Source organism: Penicillium solitum (genome assembly GCF_028829755.1).
Source record: "Penicillium solitum strain IBT 25940 chromosome Unknown utg000004l_segment0_segment0, whole genome shotgun sequence".
NCBI classification, from domain to species: domain Eukaryota; kingdom Fungi; phylum Ascomycota; class Eurotiomycetes; order Eurotiales; family Aspergillaceae; genus Penicillium; species Penicillium solitum.
Genome location: NW_027072124.1, coordinates 3,302,217 through 3,321,204, shown reverse-complemented (window position 1 = coordinate 3,321,204; position 18,988 = coordinate 3,302,217). Strand labels below are relative to the sequence as shown.

General features: G+C 46.7%; 6 protein-coding genes across 6 annotated transcripts; 1 reads left to right on the top strand and 5 right to left on the bottom strand.

The window, feature by feature from the left end:
• Positions 1–127: 127 nt before the first annotated feature.
• N7455_007264 (uncharacterized protein) lies at positions 128–421 on the bottom strand (the record flags this gene model as incomplete). Its single annotated transcript, XM_065605574.1, has 1 exon — positions 128–421. One exon carries the CDS (start codon positions 419–421, stop codon positions 128–130), a length of 294 nt encoding a protein of 97 aa, XP_065461428.1.
• Positions 422–458: 37 nt separating this feature from the next.
• Positions 459–2,894, bottom strand: N7455_007263 (uncharacterized protein; the record flags this gene model as incomplete). Its single annotated transcript, XM_040957840.2, has 1 exon — positions 459–2,894. One exon carries the CDS (start codon positions 2,892–2,894, stop codon positions 459–461), a length of 2,436 nt encoding a protein of 811 aa, XP_040811868.2.
• Positions 2,895–3,599: 705 nt separating this feature from the next.
• On the bottom strand, positions 3,600–5,079 carry N7455_007262 (flavin monoamine oxidase family protein; the record flags this gene model as incomplete). The annotated part of the gene is given in 2 exon segments (XM_065605573.1): positions 3,600–4,655; positions 4,666–5,079. 2 exon segments carry the CDS (start codon positions 5,077–5,079, stop codon positions 3,600–3,602), a joined length of 1,470 nt encoding a protein of 489 aa, XP_065461427.1.
• A 446-nt stretch (positions 5,080–5,525) lies between these two features.
• N7455_007261 (uncharacterized protein) lies at positions 5,526–7,706 on the bottom strand (the record flags this gene model as incomplete). Its single annotated transcript, XM_065605572.1, has 5 exons — positions 5,526–5,887; positions 5,918–6,541; positions 6,596–6,632; positions 6,656–7,168; positions 7,695–7,706. The coding sequence occupies 5 exons, from the start codon at positions 7,704–7,706 to the stop codon at positions 5,526–5,528; spliced, it is 1,548 nt and encodes a 515-aa protein (XP_065461426.1).
• Positions 7,707–8,809: 1,103 nt separating this feature from the next.
• Positions 8,810–9,844, bottom strand: N7455_007260 (uncharacterized protein; the record flags this gene model as incomplete). Its single annotated transcript, XM_065605571.1, has 4 exons — positions 8,810–9,097; positions 9,149–9,619; positions 9,679–9,691; positions 9,741–9,844. The coding sequence occupies 4 exons, from the start codon at positions 9,842–9,844 to the stop codon at positions 8,810–8,812; spliced, it is 876 nt and encodes a 291-aa protein (XP_065461425.1).
• Positions 9,845–10,766: 922 nt separating this feature from the next.
• Positions 10,767–18,007, top strand: N7455_007259 (uncharacterized protein; the record flags this gene model as incomplete). The annotated part of the gene is given in 8 exon segments (XM_065605570.1): positions 10,767–11,021; positions 11,080–11,201; positions 11,262–11,830; positions 11,882–12,498; positions 16,598–16,828; positions 16,847–17,595; positions 17,670–17,743; positions 17,829–18,007. The coding sequence occupies 8 exon segments, from the start codon at positions 10,767–10,769 to the stop codon at positions 18,005–18,007; spliced, it is 2,796 nt and encodes a 931-aa protein (XP_065461424.1).
• Positions 18,008–18,988: the final 981 nt, after the last annotated feature.

The window sequence follows — 18,988 nt, the reverse complement described above, 5'->3', positions numbered from 1 at the left end:
TCCCTAATAGATCTATCAATACTACCCCGGTCATTCCTCTTTTTTCTTACCCAACTCGAGGATGTTAATTGCTATTGTACATGATATTATTTCTTGGCATCTGATGCTTCCACCATTCCCTAGCTCGTCAGAATTCTCCTCTATCTGCTCTTTCTTTTTCCTTTTCTCTTTCCTTCTCTCGCTCCCGCGTCTTGAGTGCATCCATAGCTATCTGTAACGCCTCCCACCGCGCAACACTCTGATTCCCTCTAAATTCAGAACGAGTCTTAGGAGCTGCAGTCCTCTTTTCCTCGTCTAGCATCTCGCGCAACATCGATAACGCGTCTTTCGGCTCTTCCTCTGCCCTTGCCTTCGCCCTCCGTCGTTCCAACTCCTCCCTATCTTGGCTCTCCTTCTGCTGCCTCTTCTGCTCCTCTTGCATTCTCCTCTGTGCCTCTCTCCTCCCTTGTCTTTCGCTCTTACATTGCTTTTTTCGCTTTCTCCCTTCCCTCCTTCAGCTTCTTATTCCTCTCGTATCTTTTCTGTTTATCCCTCTCCATCTCTTCTTTCTTCTTCACCATCTCTTGCTCGTACGCGGCTTCAATCTGCACCTTTATATGTCCGCCTCTCTCATACTCTTTCATCCATGAACCGCCCCAGTGCTGAGGATTATGTTCCTTATCCACCTCAACCGCCTTGTCGATCTGCTTGTTAAGCTGCCTGATTTGCCATACCGGTAACTCATCCCTGATAGCAGCAGTCGGGCGCGCGGTTTCGTTCTCGGGATCCGATGACCTATCGGGGTCAGTTGATCTTTTGAGTTCCGGCAATGGCTCGCGATCTGAAGATCTCTCGTGGTCTGATGCTTCAAGCTCAGCCAATGGCTCGGGATTCGACCGTGTCGCAAGGTCTAACAACGACTCCAGATCCAGGAATTTCTCAGGCTCTGACTCGGATACTGACGATTGCTCGGGGTTTGATGCCTCCTGGGCCTCTGAAGGCGACCCCTCTCGTTGTGTCAATTCCTCTGGATGCGGCGAGTTCGTAGACAACTCTACTCTACGCCGTTTAGCTTCTGGAAGCTCGGGATCGGGATCATCAGAATCCGGATCATAAAAATCGGGATCGTCATCGGAGTTATCCGGGAATATGAACTCGATATTCTCGTGGCCGCCAGGTGGAATTTCGGCGAAAAGCCGTGGATATCTCTTGCCGTCTATCATGAGAGGGGCATCAGGGGGATTAATGTCACGTCTGTATCGCAGACGCGAGGCCCAGACGGTTGGGATTAATGACGATTCCTGGTCTGGCCGTTCGAGTCTCGCTAACCAGCGTTGAGGTGGGAGAAATGGAGGAAGAACTCGAGATCGAACTCGTGAAACAGCTTGAGGTACGGGCGGAGATGACGCTGGTGTTATTGTTGCCTGAGTTGGAGATTGATATCGAGATTCAGTTCCAGATTCCGCTGGTTGCCATTCTGTTTCGGCTATCGATTTCGATGGAGTCTCAAGTCCTATCTCTGAATTCAATCGCGATGAGGTTGGAAATGGTCGTCTTTTCTTCCCGCAGGCTTTGCGCCAGTGCTCACTTCTGAAGTTTTGTATAGTTGGTTCTGAATTTGTGAGCCTATCCAACGATGACAGGATAGACCAGTCACGTTCTGATGGCAATATAGGTTCGGATTCAACTTCGGGCAGAGGCTCCGGTGATGAAGGGAGTGGAAATGGTACAACCTTCCGGCGAGAGGCATGGTGGGCGTTTGATCTGTTTCGTTTTAGGGTCGTCATCTTGCTTATCTCGCATGGTGAGGGCGATGACAAGGACAGTTCCGGCTCTGAGCTCGGTCCTGCTTCAGATGCAGTTTCAGACTCATCGTCAATATCCGATGTCGATGACTCGCGGGTCTGCTGCCCATATTTCGGATGGGAAACAGGTGTTGTCTTGTGGCCCACCATTCTTTCCGGCAATGTTGGCGATGCTGGTGATAGCAGGGATGGTTCCCCTTCCGATTCAGACGTAAAGACTGACTGTGCCTCTGACAGTGAATGTGATGACGATGCCCCAGGAGGCGTGTGATCTCGGTCATGATTAGGGATTGGCGTGGCATTTGTGAGGCTCACTGCCCTTTGTAATGATGAGGGAAGTGATCGTGATCGTGAGACCGTTTCACGCCCTCTTTCAGATTCAAAGTCTTCATCTGACGATGATACCTCATTGGCCTCGTTCCCATATCTAAGGTCAGAGACTGGCGTGGGACTTTTGGGGCTTACGGCCATTTGCAGTGATGAGAGAGGTGATTGCGATGATGAGGTTGGGTCGCGTCTTCTTTCAGGCTCCGAATTTTCATCTGATGATGATAACGATGATGATGATGATGATGCTTCATGGGGATGGTTCCCATATTCACGGTCAGAGACTGATTTTGTCTTTTTGAGGCTCACGACTCTTTGCGGTGACGATGGAGGTGATCGCAAAGCCAATAGTGCCTGCAATTGCGCCTTGGCCTGAGCCTCATCTTTATACTCGAACTCAAAGTCAGACTCATACACTATTTCCACTTTACGTGGAGGCGCACGTTGCATTGACGACAGTGAACGTTTGCGCAATGACCCTGGCTCCTGAACCTTGACTTGGGAGCTGTCAAAAGAGCCTGAGCTGGTTCGCTCATGGTCTGTGACCGGAGGATCGGACGACCCCGCCTGTGGTGATTCCGAGTTCAATCCATGTTTTTTGAACACTTGCGAAGATGATGGTAACCGCCTCTTGGCTTTGTGTCTCTTATTGACCTTGTGCTGGTTATCACGACGCTGGCCTTTCTCCTTGACTGGAGATGATGGTGAAGAGCATGCCGGTGACTGGGTTTGCTGGACCGGCTTTTCATGGCAATGGCGACGGCGATCTTTTCCTCTAGGCATGACTTTGGCAAACAGGCTCTATTCAGGGGCAAGGATTCATGTAATTCTGGTGGGGACTGTCGATTTTATATAGTTCTATCTATTCAGTCCCGAAACCGTTAGTGTGATGCCAACCAGGGGCGGTTATATATCCCCGGTTCACCCGGCAATAAGGGAATTGCAGTCGAAAATTTAGACGTAGAAATATCTTTCTTTAGTGGACGTAAATTAGTTCAGTGGGAAAAGAACAACATACTTCCTGATACAGTAATTAGAATGGATTTCCTAGTGTGGACCAGTATATGCCTAATACTGGAGTAGATCAAACTGACACATTTGACAGCAACTTTATGCAATGTCCAACATTTGACCTGACAAAACTGCACGGAGCTTCTTATTTTTTTCTCCTTTAACCTTAAGCTACTGCACGACACTGACGCCTGAGGCTTAAAAATTATCTTTCTCTTCATTGCTCAGGCCAGGTGCGGAACTAAGGCGAAAGTGGAGATGCCAGAACACTGCCTCGACGGGGCTCCTAAACATCAGCCAAAAGATGCCCCAAAGATGATATTCATTTACTAAAAATCCCTAAAAAGCACCTAGCACTACAATAAAACCAGTCATGTCTCAAAATAGTCATGCGAGTCCAGCAATTCAGATATAAAATCCAATTTTCCTGTCAATTTTACCCAAACTTCAAGATATCCACCAGCGAGGGAAAGCCCCTTAATCAAAGCCCCAATTCCTCAATATCTCCCCTGCAACCCTTTCCCCCGAGCTAATAGCCCCATCCATATACCCAATCCACCTTAGAGAAGTCTCAGTTCCAGCAAAATGGATCCTCCCAACCGGAGCCAGTAAATAAGACCCATACTCCGTCAAAACCCCCGGCGGCATGAAAGCACTAGGTCCACCACGGGAGAACTCCTCAAGATCCCACCTCTGAACAAGAACATCCGTAGCATTTTCCACAGGGGGACCAAACAGATTTGTAAGACTCTCCTTGACCTGGCGCTTGACTTTGTCCTCGCTCGCAGTATCCAGCTTGCGCATCTCGTCCGCCTCGATGAATCCCATTATAGCCCCGAATGATCCATCAGCTGGAGAGTTATCGTACGTTACTCGGATCGCTCCGGTGTCACTAACACCTTCGCCGTTAAGTCCCTCGTCCCGCCACCAGGCGCTCGGGAAGATCGCAATTGCTTTGCCGAGGGCACCCAATGGCATGCGCTGGTTTAATTGGTCTCGGCCGGCGGGTAAGGGGGGATCGAATGTGATCCGGGTTACTAGAGGCGGGGACATGGCGACGACGACATGTCGGGCTGAGATGGTGAGTTTATCTGATGAAACTAGATAGCGGGATTCCTTGAGCTGGACCTTGCGAACAGGTGTGTTGAGGTAGATGTTTTGCGAACCGAGTCTTTCGGCAAGTAGCGTTGCGAGTAATTGTGTTCCACCACTCACCCGACTATCCTGTGCACCGCCGTCGACGCCAATGAGACGGTTGATGGTCCCAGGTCCTGTTTCGTCTCCGGCAGCGGCTATGCACCATAATGAATATAGCAGAGATGGCTCTCTCAGTTCGGTAGATAGGATGGCTGGGATGGCAATGTTGAGGAGGACGCGAGAGTCGGCTGTCGATAGTCGAGAGTTGACGTATGTTTCTAGAGTCATTGAATCCAGCGCTGTGGCATTCGGGGTATTCCATGGTGCTTCTAGGTCAACCATGCTAGCCAAATTATTGATGTCGTTCATGAAGAGTGCAAGTTCAATGAGGGAGGTCTAGTCCTACGGGAGGAATACCGCCCAGGGAATCTTGATAATGACGCGCCGTGCTGTTTCGATAGAAAGTTGATTTTCCCGCTGTGTATGTCTTATAGGTTGGTAGATCGAGTTCGGTTGCGAGAGCCAGCACGCGGTTTTGTGTTGGTCCAACGTATTCGGCGCCTAGTTCTTGGATGCTCTTTCCTGTTAGGTTGGCGTTGAGCACACGACCACCGACTCGGTCTCGTGCCTCTAGTATGGCGAAGGATTTGTTGGCTGCTGCGAGACTTTTGGCTGTGGAGAGTCCTGATAGGCCACCACCGATTATGGCAACGTCGACTTCCGGGATTGGAGGTTCTGCAACCAGTGCATGGCAAAGGGGGATTGCCAACAGGAATAGGTTAATTGCACCGAAGGAAGATCTGGAGTGAATTAGCCGCATAATTATCTTGATATTCAGTGAATGGATTGTTTGATGATAGTATCACCCAGACAACTTGCAATTGTCTGTTTTCATCTCGAGGGGTATTCCACGGACAGGTCTTATTTATCACTTGATTCACTTTACTGCCGACTACTACCCAACGTCAGAAAGTACAGAATGCTACAATTAAACCAATCCAGTGGGCCTAGAAACAAAATGTTGCGATTAGAGTAGTACGAGCGACAGAAGAGGACAGACGAGAGAACATAGCCCTGTAGATCTAGCTATCCAAGCAAAATAAGAGCCAGCAAATCTTCAAACCCTCTCTGTATTACATTATGGTTGCTGGCATGGATATTTGCCCCATTATCGTCTTCCGAAACCACACGACGAATAGGCTGGCAACGACTGACAAGAGGAGAAGTTGGTATCTCACTCTATTTCTCCATCTCCGAGTCTTCTTCCTATGATTCGTCTTCTGATGACTCCGAGGAGGATTCATCACTTGTTATTTGAATCGGTTCTTCGGGGCTTTCCTTGCGTCTCTTTTGAGGCTCTACTTTTGTTGCTGGTTGTTTCTTTGGTTCCTCTGGTTCGTCCTCTGATCCTTCTTCTGAGGACTCGTCCTCCGATGAAGACGACGATGATTCGGACTCATTATTATCTTGGTCTAGTGAGGCAGAGACCGCTGCTTTCACCATCCTTTCGCGACCATCTTGCGGAAATGCTTCTGGTGCCAGATGGCTCTCTAGTTGCTCTTCAGGTTCGTCCTCTGACTCTTCGTCCTCTGACTCTTCGTCCTCTGACTCTTCTTCTGAGGATTCGTCTTCCGACGAAGAAGAGGATGATGGTTCACTGTTCTCCTCTAGTGATTGAATCGTTGCTTCCACTTTCATGTTGTCTTGCTCTTGTAACGCCTCTTTTACTGCTGGAATTTGCACTGCTTCTTCTTCTTCTCCGGAGGAGTAGTCGTCCTCGTGCTCTTCTGAGGACGAATCTTCCAAGGATTCTTTCTGCGTGAAAGACGAGGATCCATCATTTTCTCCCTCTAGGTGTGTCACGCCTTCGTCTGTCACTTTATCCGCGACTGGCAACATATCTGAAGTTTCGACAGGTGAGCTTTCTTGCCTATTCATTGCCATCTTGATCTGCGCTGCTTCTTCTTTAGATGACGACGAAGATACTGATGACGACGGAGACTCCCCGTTTTCCGCCGCCGCTCTGAGGTCATTTTGTTCCTGTCGCAGAACAGTTTTCCCTCTACAGACTTTCGGCACCAGTCCTCGTCGCACTTCCTGTAACCGCTGCCGTTTGAACATAGGTTGCTGCTCATTAATATCATGATAGGCTCGCTTTGAACCGACCTGCTGTTGTGGTACGTCCGCAATTGGGGATGATGAAGGCATTTCGAGCGGCTCAGATGTCTCATGAACTGCATCCTCAAAGCGCTCTTTTTTTATTGGGGTATTGCCATTTTGTGCTGCAAGATAAAGATCCTGCTCTCTTTTGCGTTGCATCATCTTCCCCATCTCACTTACTGGAACCTGGTATTTCTTAGCATTATACACCCTCTATTGCCCATGGTGCATCTTACCATTTTACAGTGAATCTGCATGCGTGTACAGTATTCACATGGCCCCACTAGCGTGGGAAGACAAGGTGGGAATGGGCTTTTGTCTTGCCAGCGCGCAAAGCACTCGTAGCAGCTTCTGACAGCATCCTGGAGGGACCCAGATACTGCATCCATATCATTAGAGAGCTGCATGTTTGCTGTATCTAGCGGCACGGTTGCTTCATGCGGGAGTTCTAGCGTCCCCTCCCCGTCATGCAAGGTCATAGACGGCGGATGACCATGGGAGTTGATCGCTAGTCGATCTCCATCCTGGGAGACTGGGGTTCTGTCGTGCAGTTGATCAAAGACTTGGACATCCTGCATACCCTCGACGGGCAGGTGATTCGATGTCTCCACTGCATCCGGCTGGGTCTGCGGTCCCCATATCTGTTTGATGCTTTCTGCAAAATCAAATGTTCCAGCGGCAAATATTTGGACAGCTTCTGCAACTGCTTGCACAGTCCGCTGGAATTTCTGATCACTAGCTATATTGGACTGACACGTTGGTAGAGATAACCCCCCCTGTGCTGGTCAATGTGATGTAGGTGTTTTGATATTGGTTCGGCTTCCGGCTGAGCTTATTCTCCGAGACCCACTCTTGTCTGAGATTGAGATTTGGACTTCCTTTTTGTTTGACACATCTGACAGAAATCTGTCTGTATTGCAATGTATGGGTACAAATGGCATAGATGAAGAACTCTAATTAACTAAAATGACAAAACCCGCTATTTCAACAATCTGAACGGTAATGATGACTAAACGTAATATATGGTATGCATGGTACTCGAAGTCACATGATTTGCATGGTATAATACCTTGTAAATCCATGTATTTGACCTTGCACTTTGACAACATCCCTTTTCAAGAGTTTGATATTGATGTGAATTATCTTATTGACTAGGAGGATGGATTTCAAGTCGGAAGAAGCAAGCAAGCCAGTGGTATGGTTCTTTCCTCTACATCTCCAAGTAGATAGCATTTGAGACCTGAAGAAAACAATGGCACGTATATGTTAATATACGGGAAAGTGCATGATTTTTATTATCCAAAATAGATAGTTCTATTATAAACTAGTCCATATTCAAATTCACATCCAAACACCTGACAAAAAATGGCTAAGGTCAAAACTCCCTCAGGAATTGTGGTATATGTAAAAGAATAACCCCCTAGGTAATATTCTTCCAGGTGGCCGTGGCTTTGCGGCGAACGCCCCACTGCTTTCCGCGCCTGTGAGGGGCAGGGGAAAATAAACGTCTCCCCCTGTCAGAACTAAAATATTCTCGTCGGTCGACCCTGCGTGCGGCAACGCAATCGCTGGTGTGGGAAAAAATACGGGCATTTTACCACTAGACCATAACAAAAACCAAGGTTCCTGTTTAAGGCCTAGGGGGTCCATATTCCTAGTTCGACAGCTGGCTCAAAAGCAGCAAGTGCCTGCTGTAACCATTTTTTTCCCTTGGGATTTCTCACTTATGTATAAGATCGTAGTGACATCTGACAAAACGATACGGAGTACTAACTTCACAAGATCCAATAATAGTTGTCGAGGACCAATGCAGCATACATGGTGGAGATTACCAGGTACATATTGTCACCCAGATGGACCGCCATGATTGCGTGCTTCATACAAGAGTACATATATCGCGATGTCCGCACAGATTGTTAAAACAGCGGATTTTGTCAATTTAGTTAGTCAGAGAATTTTACATACGTCAATTTGCATACAATTGTCGTACCCGTCTATTTCTGTCAATATTGAAAGAAAAGTGAAGAGCATTTAATATTATTAGCTTACTAAAGATCCATACATCCATCCATGGATGTATAGTTGGCTTACCTTACCGCTCTTTTACTTTACCTTTCACGTTGAGTCTGTATGTAACGGTATAGGCACCGTTCCACAAACCTACAAGCTTTGGATTGTCCAAGTTGCCCTGGGATCTCCACATTTATTCGTCGTCCATCTATATAAAACCCTATCTACTAAATGCGGCTCAATTTAACGGCAGACTAGTTGCTTTGAAATAACTAATTGATAACGAGAACGTGGAAATTAAACTACTTCTGCATGGTCTAACTTGATTCTGTCCTCTAGAACAAACAGGATCTGGATTGATACATATCGAAACCAATCAATCAATATCTAATGTTGTTGTTGAATCTGAAATCTCGCCCCGCACTCGTATTACCTAGCATCACAGGGCTACCGCCAGATTCTATCATATATGTTGGCTTGGAATTTGCTCCCCCAACCGGGGCAGGCACCTGCTGGTTTTCAAGTTCATCTACCCATATCCACAAAGTATTGGTTATGGCTTTGTACCCGGGATCCTTCGGACTGCTAAACCTGGTCATCTGCATATGATTACCGTGGATGGAGCGATTTTGACAGGACGGGAGAATAGCAGATTGGTCTGACACGATCTAAATGGCGTCAATGAAAAGCTGACTTCACATGTAGGAGCCTAAACATACCTTTCCGACCCCGTTAACTTCAAGCTCTTCATAAAAGCAAAACATCTCAATCGTTTTGCCATGATTGCGGCGGCAATCTTCTAGCATCGTATGAAACTCTTGTTGGAGGGTAGCGAGCATCTCCGACCCTGGCGTGAGAACCTTCACAGTTTCTCTATTTGCATTTCGGCGATGATCTTCCATCATTGTATTGAACTCTTGTTGCATGGCAGCGAACATCTCCGACCCTGGCGTGAAAGCCTTCAGCATTTCCCTATTTGCTTCCCGCAGGACATTGGCCAAGCGAGTCAGTGGTAATGCCCAGGCGGCTTTATCTGAACCAAGATGTGGAGTCCCAATAAATGCTATAGCGGCAGTTGACTCGAAAACATCCTTGTAGTATTTTTGTGCTGATCCGCGGGAAATAAGAAGGGCTTGCTCAGTCACGAGACCTCCGAGGCTATGTGCGACGAAGATAAGAGGGCGTCGGTTCTAATACAACTTAGAATGCTAAGCGGTGAATATGTTTGCTCATACTAACCGATCTAGACCTCCTTCGCCACACTGCTAGCTCATCTGCTAGTGTTTTCCATGGTCGCGTAGGGTATTTGACCCCGCGACTCGAAGTGTTCCAATGATATCTGCATCATAGCCAAATGTCATGATGCGCGCAGTGGGAATGTCATTCGGCAAGAATTCCTTTGGCCAGAACTTCATTGTAGGCTTGTGAGTCCATGTTGTCTCTCGGTTTCCTGTCAGTCCATGCACGAATACAATGCTATTGTGATAAGCTTTGTTAGGTTGAGGGCTAGGCTGATGTGGGCGCCGATCTTGTCTCACTCAACATTTGCATTTTCAGGGTCCGACAGGGTACTGAGCCCATAGTCTCCCGTGGTTGAGTATGACTCCTCCACAGGGGAAATGTAAGATGAGGGGTGTCTGGGCGGTCTTGGGGCGTGTAGATGTACGAACACCTCTAGTGGGCGCTAAGCCACTTTTGAGTAATATATTTCCTGCTCTCTCCCGAGGTCTCCTCTGCCACATCTCCAAGCCACATTTTACCGTCAATAACTACAATGTACGCTTTGCATTTTACACATAGCTCAGTTGTAAGATATATGGAATAAGTCTTCTGGCATAAATGCCGCTCCTAATCTAGTCTTTCATGGAAAACTCCAAACTTGGTGTACATCTGGGTGACCCACATAGGCATCGGCATACCCATGTAGCTAAACAACTACTACAACTTATGGGTTCTGAGGTTGGTGGACCTCTTTTACTTCTGGCATCATCTTCGTTCACTTCTTTCCTCTTTAGTGTCTTCGTCATCAACCATATGCTTTCTATCCTTTGCTTGGCATCGCCTTCTCAATTTAGTAATGCCAATAACATTCAAAGTCCAAATAGGCTTTCCTAGAACCATGGTACAACACGTGTTTCATTACTGTATCTTTAATTGGTTGGTTTGACCTCGGGACTTTAATGAGCTTACTAAACGTCTTGGCTCGTTTCAAACTCCCACCTGGCAAGGTCCCCTAGAAAGTTATAGCAGCCGTCGTGCGTGATTGAGAGAATTTCATTCTCCTGCGCTGTCTTAATATTTGTACTCGACGGATCCGCACAGCTTTGAAGGAGGAGTATGCCACTCCTCTCTCCCTTTTCGCAATGCCTCTCTTCTCTCGTCCAGCTGAATTCCAAGTGGGGAAGCCACAGGGCTTCGAGAGAAAATGAGGGATCGGAAAACCCTCTATCAACTCGTTTGTTGGATGTCTTTCTGCGTACATGGGATCTAGGCTTTACAGCCTTCGGAGGGCCACCAGTACACTTCCAGATTCTACATAGTAGGTTCGTGGAGGGAAAGGGCGACAAGGAAAAATGGGTAGATGAACAGACTGTATAAACCTTGCTTATATATCCTCAAGTGCTATATGGCCTTCTAACGAGTCTCATAGTATCAAGAACTCTTTGCTCTTTGTCAGGGCCTTCCGGGTCCCGCTAGCACGAAGATGATTTTCTGCCTAGTCCTATTACATGCAGGATTTATTCCTGCGATGCTTGCATTTTTTCTTTGGAGGTGATCTATACCATTACGTGACAAAGCACTCTATTCGCCGGTTTCAACTAACGATGTCAGTCTTCCTGGTGCAATTGGGATGTATGCCCTCTCGCTTGGGGTGCAAAACATGAGTGAAACTCTACCCAAACCTGTCTACTCTTTACTTTCCGGCCTCAACGCCTCCACAGTGGGTATCGTTGCACTTGCGGCCGTACATTTGGCCGAAAAGGCTATTCGCGATAAATTATCGCGCATCCTTGTGATATTTGGCGCATGTGCCGGTCTCTGTTACAATGCCCTCTGGTATTTTCCCGTGCTGATGATGATTGGTGGCTTCCTCACGAGCGTCTGGGATGGATGGTTATATCAGCAAATTCTGAGAGCAAAGATCGCGTGGAAAAACAGACATAGTCGCCCAGAACAGGGAGTGACAAATGGGGACCGCATAGCCGTGGACGATATAACTTTGGAAGAGAATAGAGCACAGAGGAGTGACGTGACGCGACTGCGAAGGACGGATCCTAGAATCGAAGGACTACCACAAAGTACCGTTGATACCACAAGACCAACGCTGTCCGCGGAAGCTGCTTCGCAACAGCACATTGTTCGGATTCGGGTCGGAGCCTTGGTAATGGGTGTCTTTTTTGGTGTGCATCCCATCCAACAAAATTCCTGATAGTCAACACTAACATTGTTAGCTTCGTTCATCGGAATTCTTGTTGCCAGAGCTAAGCTCACTACACCCCCACTGGTCCTCGACCTCTTTGCCAATATGTACCTAGCTGGCACTGTTATCTTTGGCGGGGGACCTGTTGTAATTCCCCTTTTACGCACCTATGTCGTCGATCCCGGCTGGGTCTCTAGTAGAGACTTCCTGATCGGCCTTGCCATCATCCAAGCTTTTCCCGGCCCTAACTTCAACTTCGCTGTCTTCTTGGGGGCGTTAGCACTACAGCACTCGCGCTTTCCGACAGTCTTGGGTGCGTTTCTTGGCAGCTTGGGAATCTTCCTTCCGGGCATCACGCTGGCCGTTGCAATCCAAAGCTTCTGGCGCGTATTGAGAAAGAGGAAATATGTTGTCGATTTTCTTAGAGGAGTGAATGCCACTGCAGTTGGTCTAGTATTTACAGCTGTATACCGGCTGTGGGAGATTGGATACCTGACTCATGAAAGAAGTGATGGACAGAGTTTGGGGAAAGAACCATGGTGGGTGGTTGTTGCGACGGTGACATATGCAGGAAGTGCATGGTTCAGTGTGCCCCCGCCAGTGGCGATTGTAATGGGTGCCATTTTAGGGTTATGCTGGTTTGGAGCTGTGGGGCGATGAACATATTCTGGGAGCCATCCTTGCTCATCTTTGTTGGAACACTCTCAGATAGTTTAGCCAAGTGCAAAACCAGATTCACCGTTCTGCACTATTCTCTCCAGTCTTGTCCACCGCCAAGGCGCTATCTCGAACATTGTGGACATTTGAATACGAGGACTAGGCCTCGCCAATACCCGCCCACCGCCCAAACCCGCCCGCGAAAACCCAGCCCATGGGCCGGGTTGGGTCTTAGTCAGCAAACCCGTGGGCGGGTTGTCATCCGCGAAACCCAACCCAAGACCCAAATGGGTACCCGCGATTACCCAAAAAAGCAAAAAAAGCTGACTGATCATTTTACACTAAGTTATGCAGTAATTTTCGATTATCTAATTGTTTCGATGGCGTAACTACTAGCTTCTAGCTGTGAATATTTGGAAAGGAACATAAAGGGCTTGAAAAAATCAAATTGGATAATTATAAAGACTAGTATACCTCGTAACCTCGCAGTCTACTGGAGGGCATTGTTACCCGACTAGAAGATCTCTTCTGGCTTCTATCACTCAATTGCATGATTGGAGGCGGAAGTAAATCTGCTTCGTCGTAATCAACCACGTCTTCCTCTATACTCTCTTCTTATTGTTCAGGTTCGTGAATATGTCTGTGTATAGAGCTCCGGCCGGTCTCTACCACCGTACACTGCACTTAGTATGTCTCCTCTGGCTCAGAGTTACCCTCGAGATTCTCGCTCTCTTCAATCTCCTCATTGTCGCTGATCGGCTCTGCATCCTCTTCGATTGCCTTCAACGCTTCATCCTCTTCAAGTGCCTCTTGGCTCTCGCTCTCTAACGGTTTCTCTAGACGAATCAATTGCTGTCCCTCTAGTGTGAGCTTTTCTGAGCACATATACATCATTAAGTCTTGAATGGTCCCTTCGTGAAGAGACCCTCGGCGATAATGATAAATGTCTCGTGCGCTATTGAAGAGCCTTTCTACACCCGCGCCGGTGGCAGGGACTAAAAGCAAGTCTCGTGCGAGCCGAGACAGCACTAGGAATTCGCGCTCGTGTTCTTTCCAATAAAGTCGCGGCGATATAGGGACATTGGCTATTCGAGGTCAGTCAGTTGTTCCAGTGTGTTGTACTGATTGCTCGTGCCTTCGCGAAGATACTAGTCCACTTCGTCATACTCTACTCCTTTATAGAAAATCGATACACCAAGTGGCTCGAGTAGCCGATCAAGCTCTGTGCTATACGAATTAGAAGATCGCTAGACCGTACGGAATAGCAACTCGGGGTTCTGCTACTGATACTATATAAAAGATGCTCTCAAATATTCACAGTACCTTTTTAACGTATCTTTATGGCAAGTTGAGTACTCTCGATCATCAAAAGCACTCAGTTTATACTAAGGGGCAAGTAATATTCCAGTGCCATAGAGAAAACCGTGGTCGCGGTAGGTTTTTTCGTAGTACTCTTTCAGCTTCTACCTCGCCACAAGCAACGCGCCATATATGTCTTTCTTCCAGGGTGTTATCTTTCTCTTCAATCTTCGATTCGACCGTTCGATATGCTCTAGTAGTTTCCTATACACAAGGAACACACTATAGATTGTGACGTCTCTGGTCTTTATCAGAGCCATGGTGAACTAAAAAAACGGTTTGGTCAAATAAACGAGGTAGTCAATTTGCCTCCATTCAACGTCGGTAACCTTAAGCTGCGAGTATTTATGATCACAGCAGTATTTATCGATTATATTTCTCAGCCGGCGTGCTCGGCGAAGCATCAAAAAAGTTGAATTCTAGCGTGTCTGAACATCATATAACGGAAAAAGCCGAGTACCACCTGATTAGAGGTATAAAAAAGCATCACGCCGTTATAGGCTTGCGTTAACAAAGATCGTAAAGGATCGAATCTAATGCTGTCAGTGCTCTAAGTCTATTGAAAAAGTGAATATCTTGGCTTACCTTTATTAGTATATGAGCCACGTCTCTATAATTGATCGAATCCTTCAACCCGTGCGCTTAGGTATCGGACCAAAAGACTCTGACTTCTTTATTCTTAGGTACTGCCCTGATATATCCTAGTAGCTGTTTCAGGCAAAGCTAGATCACATAAGCCATACAGGGAACCCGGACTATTGATTCCCTAGAGCTAATAGCTCCGATAGAGAGCAGTCTCTCTTATAAGGCGCGTATCATAGTGTCGTTGTTGGTAGCGTTGTCTGTAGTAACGCTAAAAATACGATCGAGAAGTTTTCGTTCCTCCAGTAACCGGTGTAAAACATCACTAAGGTTGTTACCTATATAAGGACTGTGTAACGGCTCAAAGCCGAGGAGCATTTCCCTATAGTTCCAATCTTTATCGATAAAATAAACCGTGATTGCTATGAATACCTGCTGAAATGGACTGGTCTAACAATCTAAAGCGAGGGAAACCTTAGCATCTTCAGGTAGATCTTGTAACTGTAACTCTTGCTAGCAATTGACTACATCCTGGAGCCGTCTCCGCAGGGTCTTCGCTAACGGGAGTTCCAATTCTCCGGGACCAGAATATAAAAGGCTGAGTAGCCTCTAAAACACCGGGTTCTCCACTGTCTAGAAAGGTAAACGAAGACACGTAATTGTCTTTAATATCTGCTCCTCGATTTGAAATATTATCACTCTGTGGACACTAGGTAAGTCTCTTATAAAATGGTTCTACAAAGAATCCGAAATCAATGACTGATTAAATCCCTTTTTCTTCCCTTTACGACAAGTATTAGACTTTTTATATCTACTTATGGCGCTTATCCCATTCCCCTTATACTATGGATAATCAAGCACAGTGAGACAAGCCTGGCAGATGACTCGAGGACGCCCAGAATCAATATTAGCTACCTAGTCAAAGTGTTTCCACACATCAGCGTGACGCGATCCGGTGGACTATTTGATCTAGGATTAGCCTTCTCCGTTTAGCTTTTGGCCGTACTCTGTTTCCTTCCACTATTTAAGAAACTCTATCTCTAGATACGACTCGTACGTAATCTATTTCTTTCTATGCTGAGGTCCCACACGTCAGAGTATCGCTAGAGGTCTTCGAGTAGTTATATCGTAGGTTTTGCGGGGTCCTATTAAAGGCTGCGGTCTATCTTAGTATACATATAGGTAGCGCCGTAACACTCAGAGGCTAGTGGAAGGGACCATTTTCTTACAGAGGATTGAATATCAGAATCCAAGAAGCCGTTAGATAACGGCTCAATGGAGAGCAGTGGACTGAAAGGCCGATATATTGATCGCGATGATAAGGAAGAAGACGCCATACTGAAGTAAAAGGCCACTAGTATTAGAAGATAGGGATTTTTTTTATCTTAAGTACTTGATTGTGGATTTTGTTCCAGTCACGTCGTGCGTTTGGATCTATCTATTCCTAAGTCGCGTAAAACCCGCGGGTACCCAAAACCCAACCCAACCTAACCCAACCCGCCCGGAGATAAATACGACTTTAGGAGGATACTGAGAAGGTCCAAATCACTGATTTTAAATGATCGAACTAAAGATAATATTTTTAAGCTCACTCGAAAGATTCTCAATTGATGAATTTACATAAAATCATCAATGTGGCCTATAATCCTTTCAGATGTGTAAAGCAGGGCGATGGGGGCAGTGATCTATATGTAGAGAATATATATTTCCAGGTCGATGGCGTTGATTGTTTCAGTGTAATATCCACTCAAAAGCGTGACAGAAATAAATGACCAAAATTACACCAGATGACTAATCAAGTTTATCCACGATTTATGCATGTTTTTGGGTATTTTGGGCAACCCGCGGGTACCCGCCAAGAACCCATGGGCGGGTTCATCAAGGCCAAAACCCGCGGTGGGTTGCCCATGGGCGGGTAAGGAAATTGAAAACCCAACCCAAACCCGCGTTTGGCGAGGTCTAACGAGGACGCATTTTATACTTCACGTGACTGTAAATCGCCCTCCTATATCCCCCTCATCACCAACCCCTAATCGAGAATAACCTGAAGGAAGCCGCGTTGACACTCGTGGACTGAGGTCTCCCCGGCCTATTTTTGCGCCCTATGTTGTTTTTCGGTGGCCGCCTCTAACTCAACAGCTCTAGTCAGCTGGCAGTTAGAGGACAACAGCCGCTCCACATTTGCTCTGGCTTGGTCTTGTTTATCACGATATTTGCCTGTACCTGGACAGTCTTACACCCCAGTCTCCCTCGACGAAACTCGCCCACTGTGCGAACAATCATTTCGAATTTCGCATATTGGCTCCTCGCTATCTTTTTCCCAGAGTATGTGTTCGTAAACGCTTCACAAATGCGTTATCGAGCAATGATATTGAAGAATGTGTGCAATGAAGCGTAGAAAACTAGGTATCTCGAATCAGTGGACCCGGAGTCCTGGCTATCTAAACGGGCTAGGCCTCTAGATCAAGTGCAAAACCAAGACTCTGCTGATCCCCATCCATTCCGTACCGAGTGGACACTTCGAAAATGTTTCTGTATTATTGCCGGTGGACTTGCCTTACAGACCCAGGACGGGTGGATTTACATCCTCCGACGAAGCGATATGAAACCGTTCATTGAGACTGGCATAGTCGAAGACACAGACTTTCACGATCGTGAGGTTGAAGATCATGCGAAAGCAGATTCTTTAGGGAAAACGTTCACTGTCCTACAAACTAGCTGGTTTCTTTTCAACATAATAGCAAGATGGGGAGCTTTTCTGCCAGTTGCACCAATCGAAATAGCCACAGTCGCTTATATTCCTTGTGCTGTACTGATGTATGTCATGTGGTGGTATAACCCTAAGGATATGACCACACCAATCACGATCTATGTGAGATGCGATCGTACCAATTTACCCACTCACCTTCTCGATCACACGGCCACAAATCCCCATGGTTGGGTTCACCGTCATGCACAAGTAAAGAAACAGACCGTGTTTTCTGTTTTTGCACAGGCTGCAGAGTGGACTTTTGACGCAGCCACGGGTCCTTTTGATGCAGCAGGCGAGCTTCCCTATTATGATTTCTATAAGCCATCACATGGATGCATTGTGATCGCTGTCAATACCTTTGTTGCTTTCCTTTACTGTGGTATTCATCTCGCCGGGTAAATACTAGTCTACCTTTAACTACATCGTTTCTTACTGTTGATTAACTAACATGCGTTCCTTTTCTTTTTAGATGGAATTTTCCATTCCCCACTGGAGCTGAACGAATTACTTGGCTTGTCTCATCGCTTGCTTGCGTTGTCCTCCGTTGGCATCTATAGTTTTGCGAGTACCATACCTATGTATGTGATTTGGTTTGAGTCAAGAAAGCTGTTTCATTTCTATACTAAAGCATTCAATGCTCGAAAGGGCTTTTGGTATCGGGTAATCCTGCTTGTTGAACTTTTCTGCTTCGCCATATACGTTTTTTTACGTCTGGCTATCATGGTTCTAGCTTTTACTTCACTGAGAGCTGTTCCGGTCGGCTCCTATACGACTGTTGAATGGGTGATGAGCATTCCGCATGTTTAAGACTGGTTGATTGAACTGATTGAATTGGATTTCTGGAATTTGGGAAACGAATGAGGAGATGTTTGGTTGTTGGAGCTTGACCCTTTAGGCAAGGTCCTGCTTGTTTCTTCTCCTTCCTCTTTGTTCTCTCTCCTCCAGTTCTCTGTTAACTAGTCATACGTCCGATTGACTGCGCTTCTTGTCGTTGAGCCTATAAGCCCCCGCTCCTCTTTCTGAGACTCCATTGCATGATCATCTCATGAAATTTGATACAAGCGCCGGTTGGTGAATGCCCTGTCGCATCCCGAGGTTGACATCTGCGGTTTTCGAGCTGCAATCTCTGCGTGAAGCAAGCCTCTTTGATCACCGACCCTGTCCTCGACTGACCCTTGGTATCTATATTCATTGTTGAGAAACGGCCGAGTCATGCATGTGCCTTATGCCATCGGGTCGAGTACAAACAGCCCAGAATCAATTAGAGCTGCATACTCCGGACTGGCCTGGGTATGTAGGCCACCAGTGAATAACTGAGGAAAATCTCCGTTGACCGCCATGATCCAGATTCCCCCTGTTTCCATAGATATCCGTACACACCGTACAAGAATGATCGGCTGCTCATGCTGCGTCTGTCCTTGACGGCCTAAGACTTTACTGATGTGATCTATGTGGCCGCAGATAATATTAGAGATATTCTGTGTAAGAACATGCACACAGATAGATGTATGTGAAGGTGATGCAAAATCACAAACCGTACATATGATCAGGGATATAATCACAATTAATAGAATTGAGATCACCGTGAAGAAAACGGGCAATAGCAGGTTGCTGTATCCCACGGTGTCTCACAAAGTCAAGCAAATGAGCTAAGACACCTTCACATTCATTGCCGCAGTCCGCACCTTCCTCTTTCCTCGTGAATTCGTTCTTTCCACTTTCTCCCACTTTCCCATCCACAAACTCATCTCGGAATTTTCCTTTTTATCCAAGTACCTTGCTCTCACG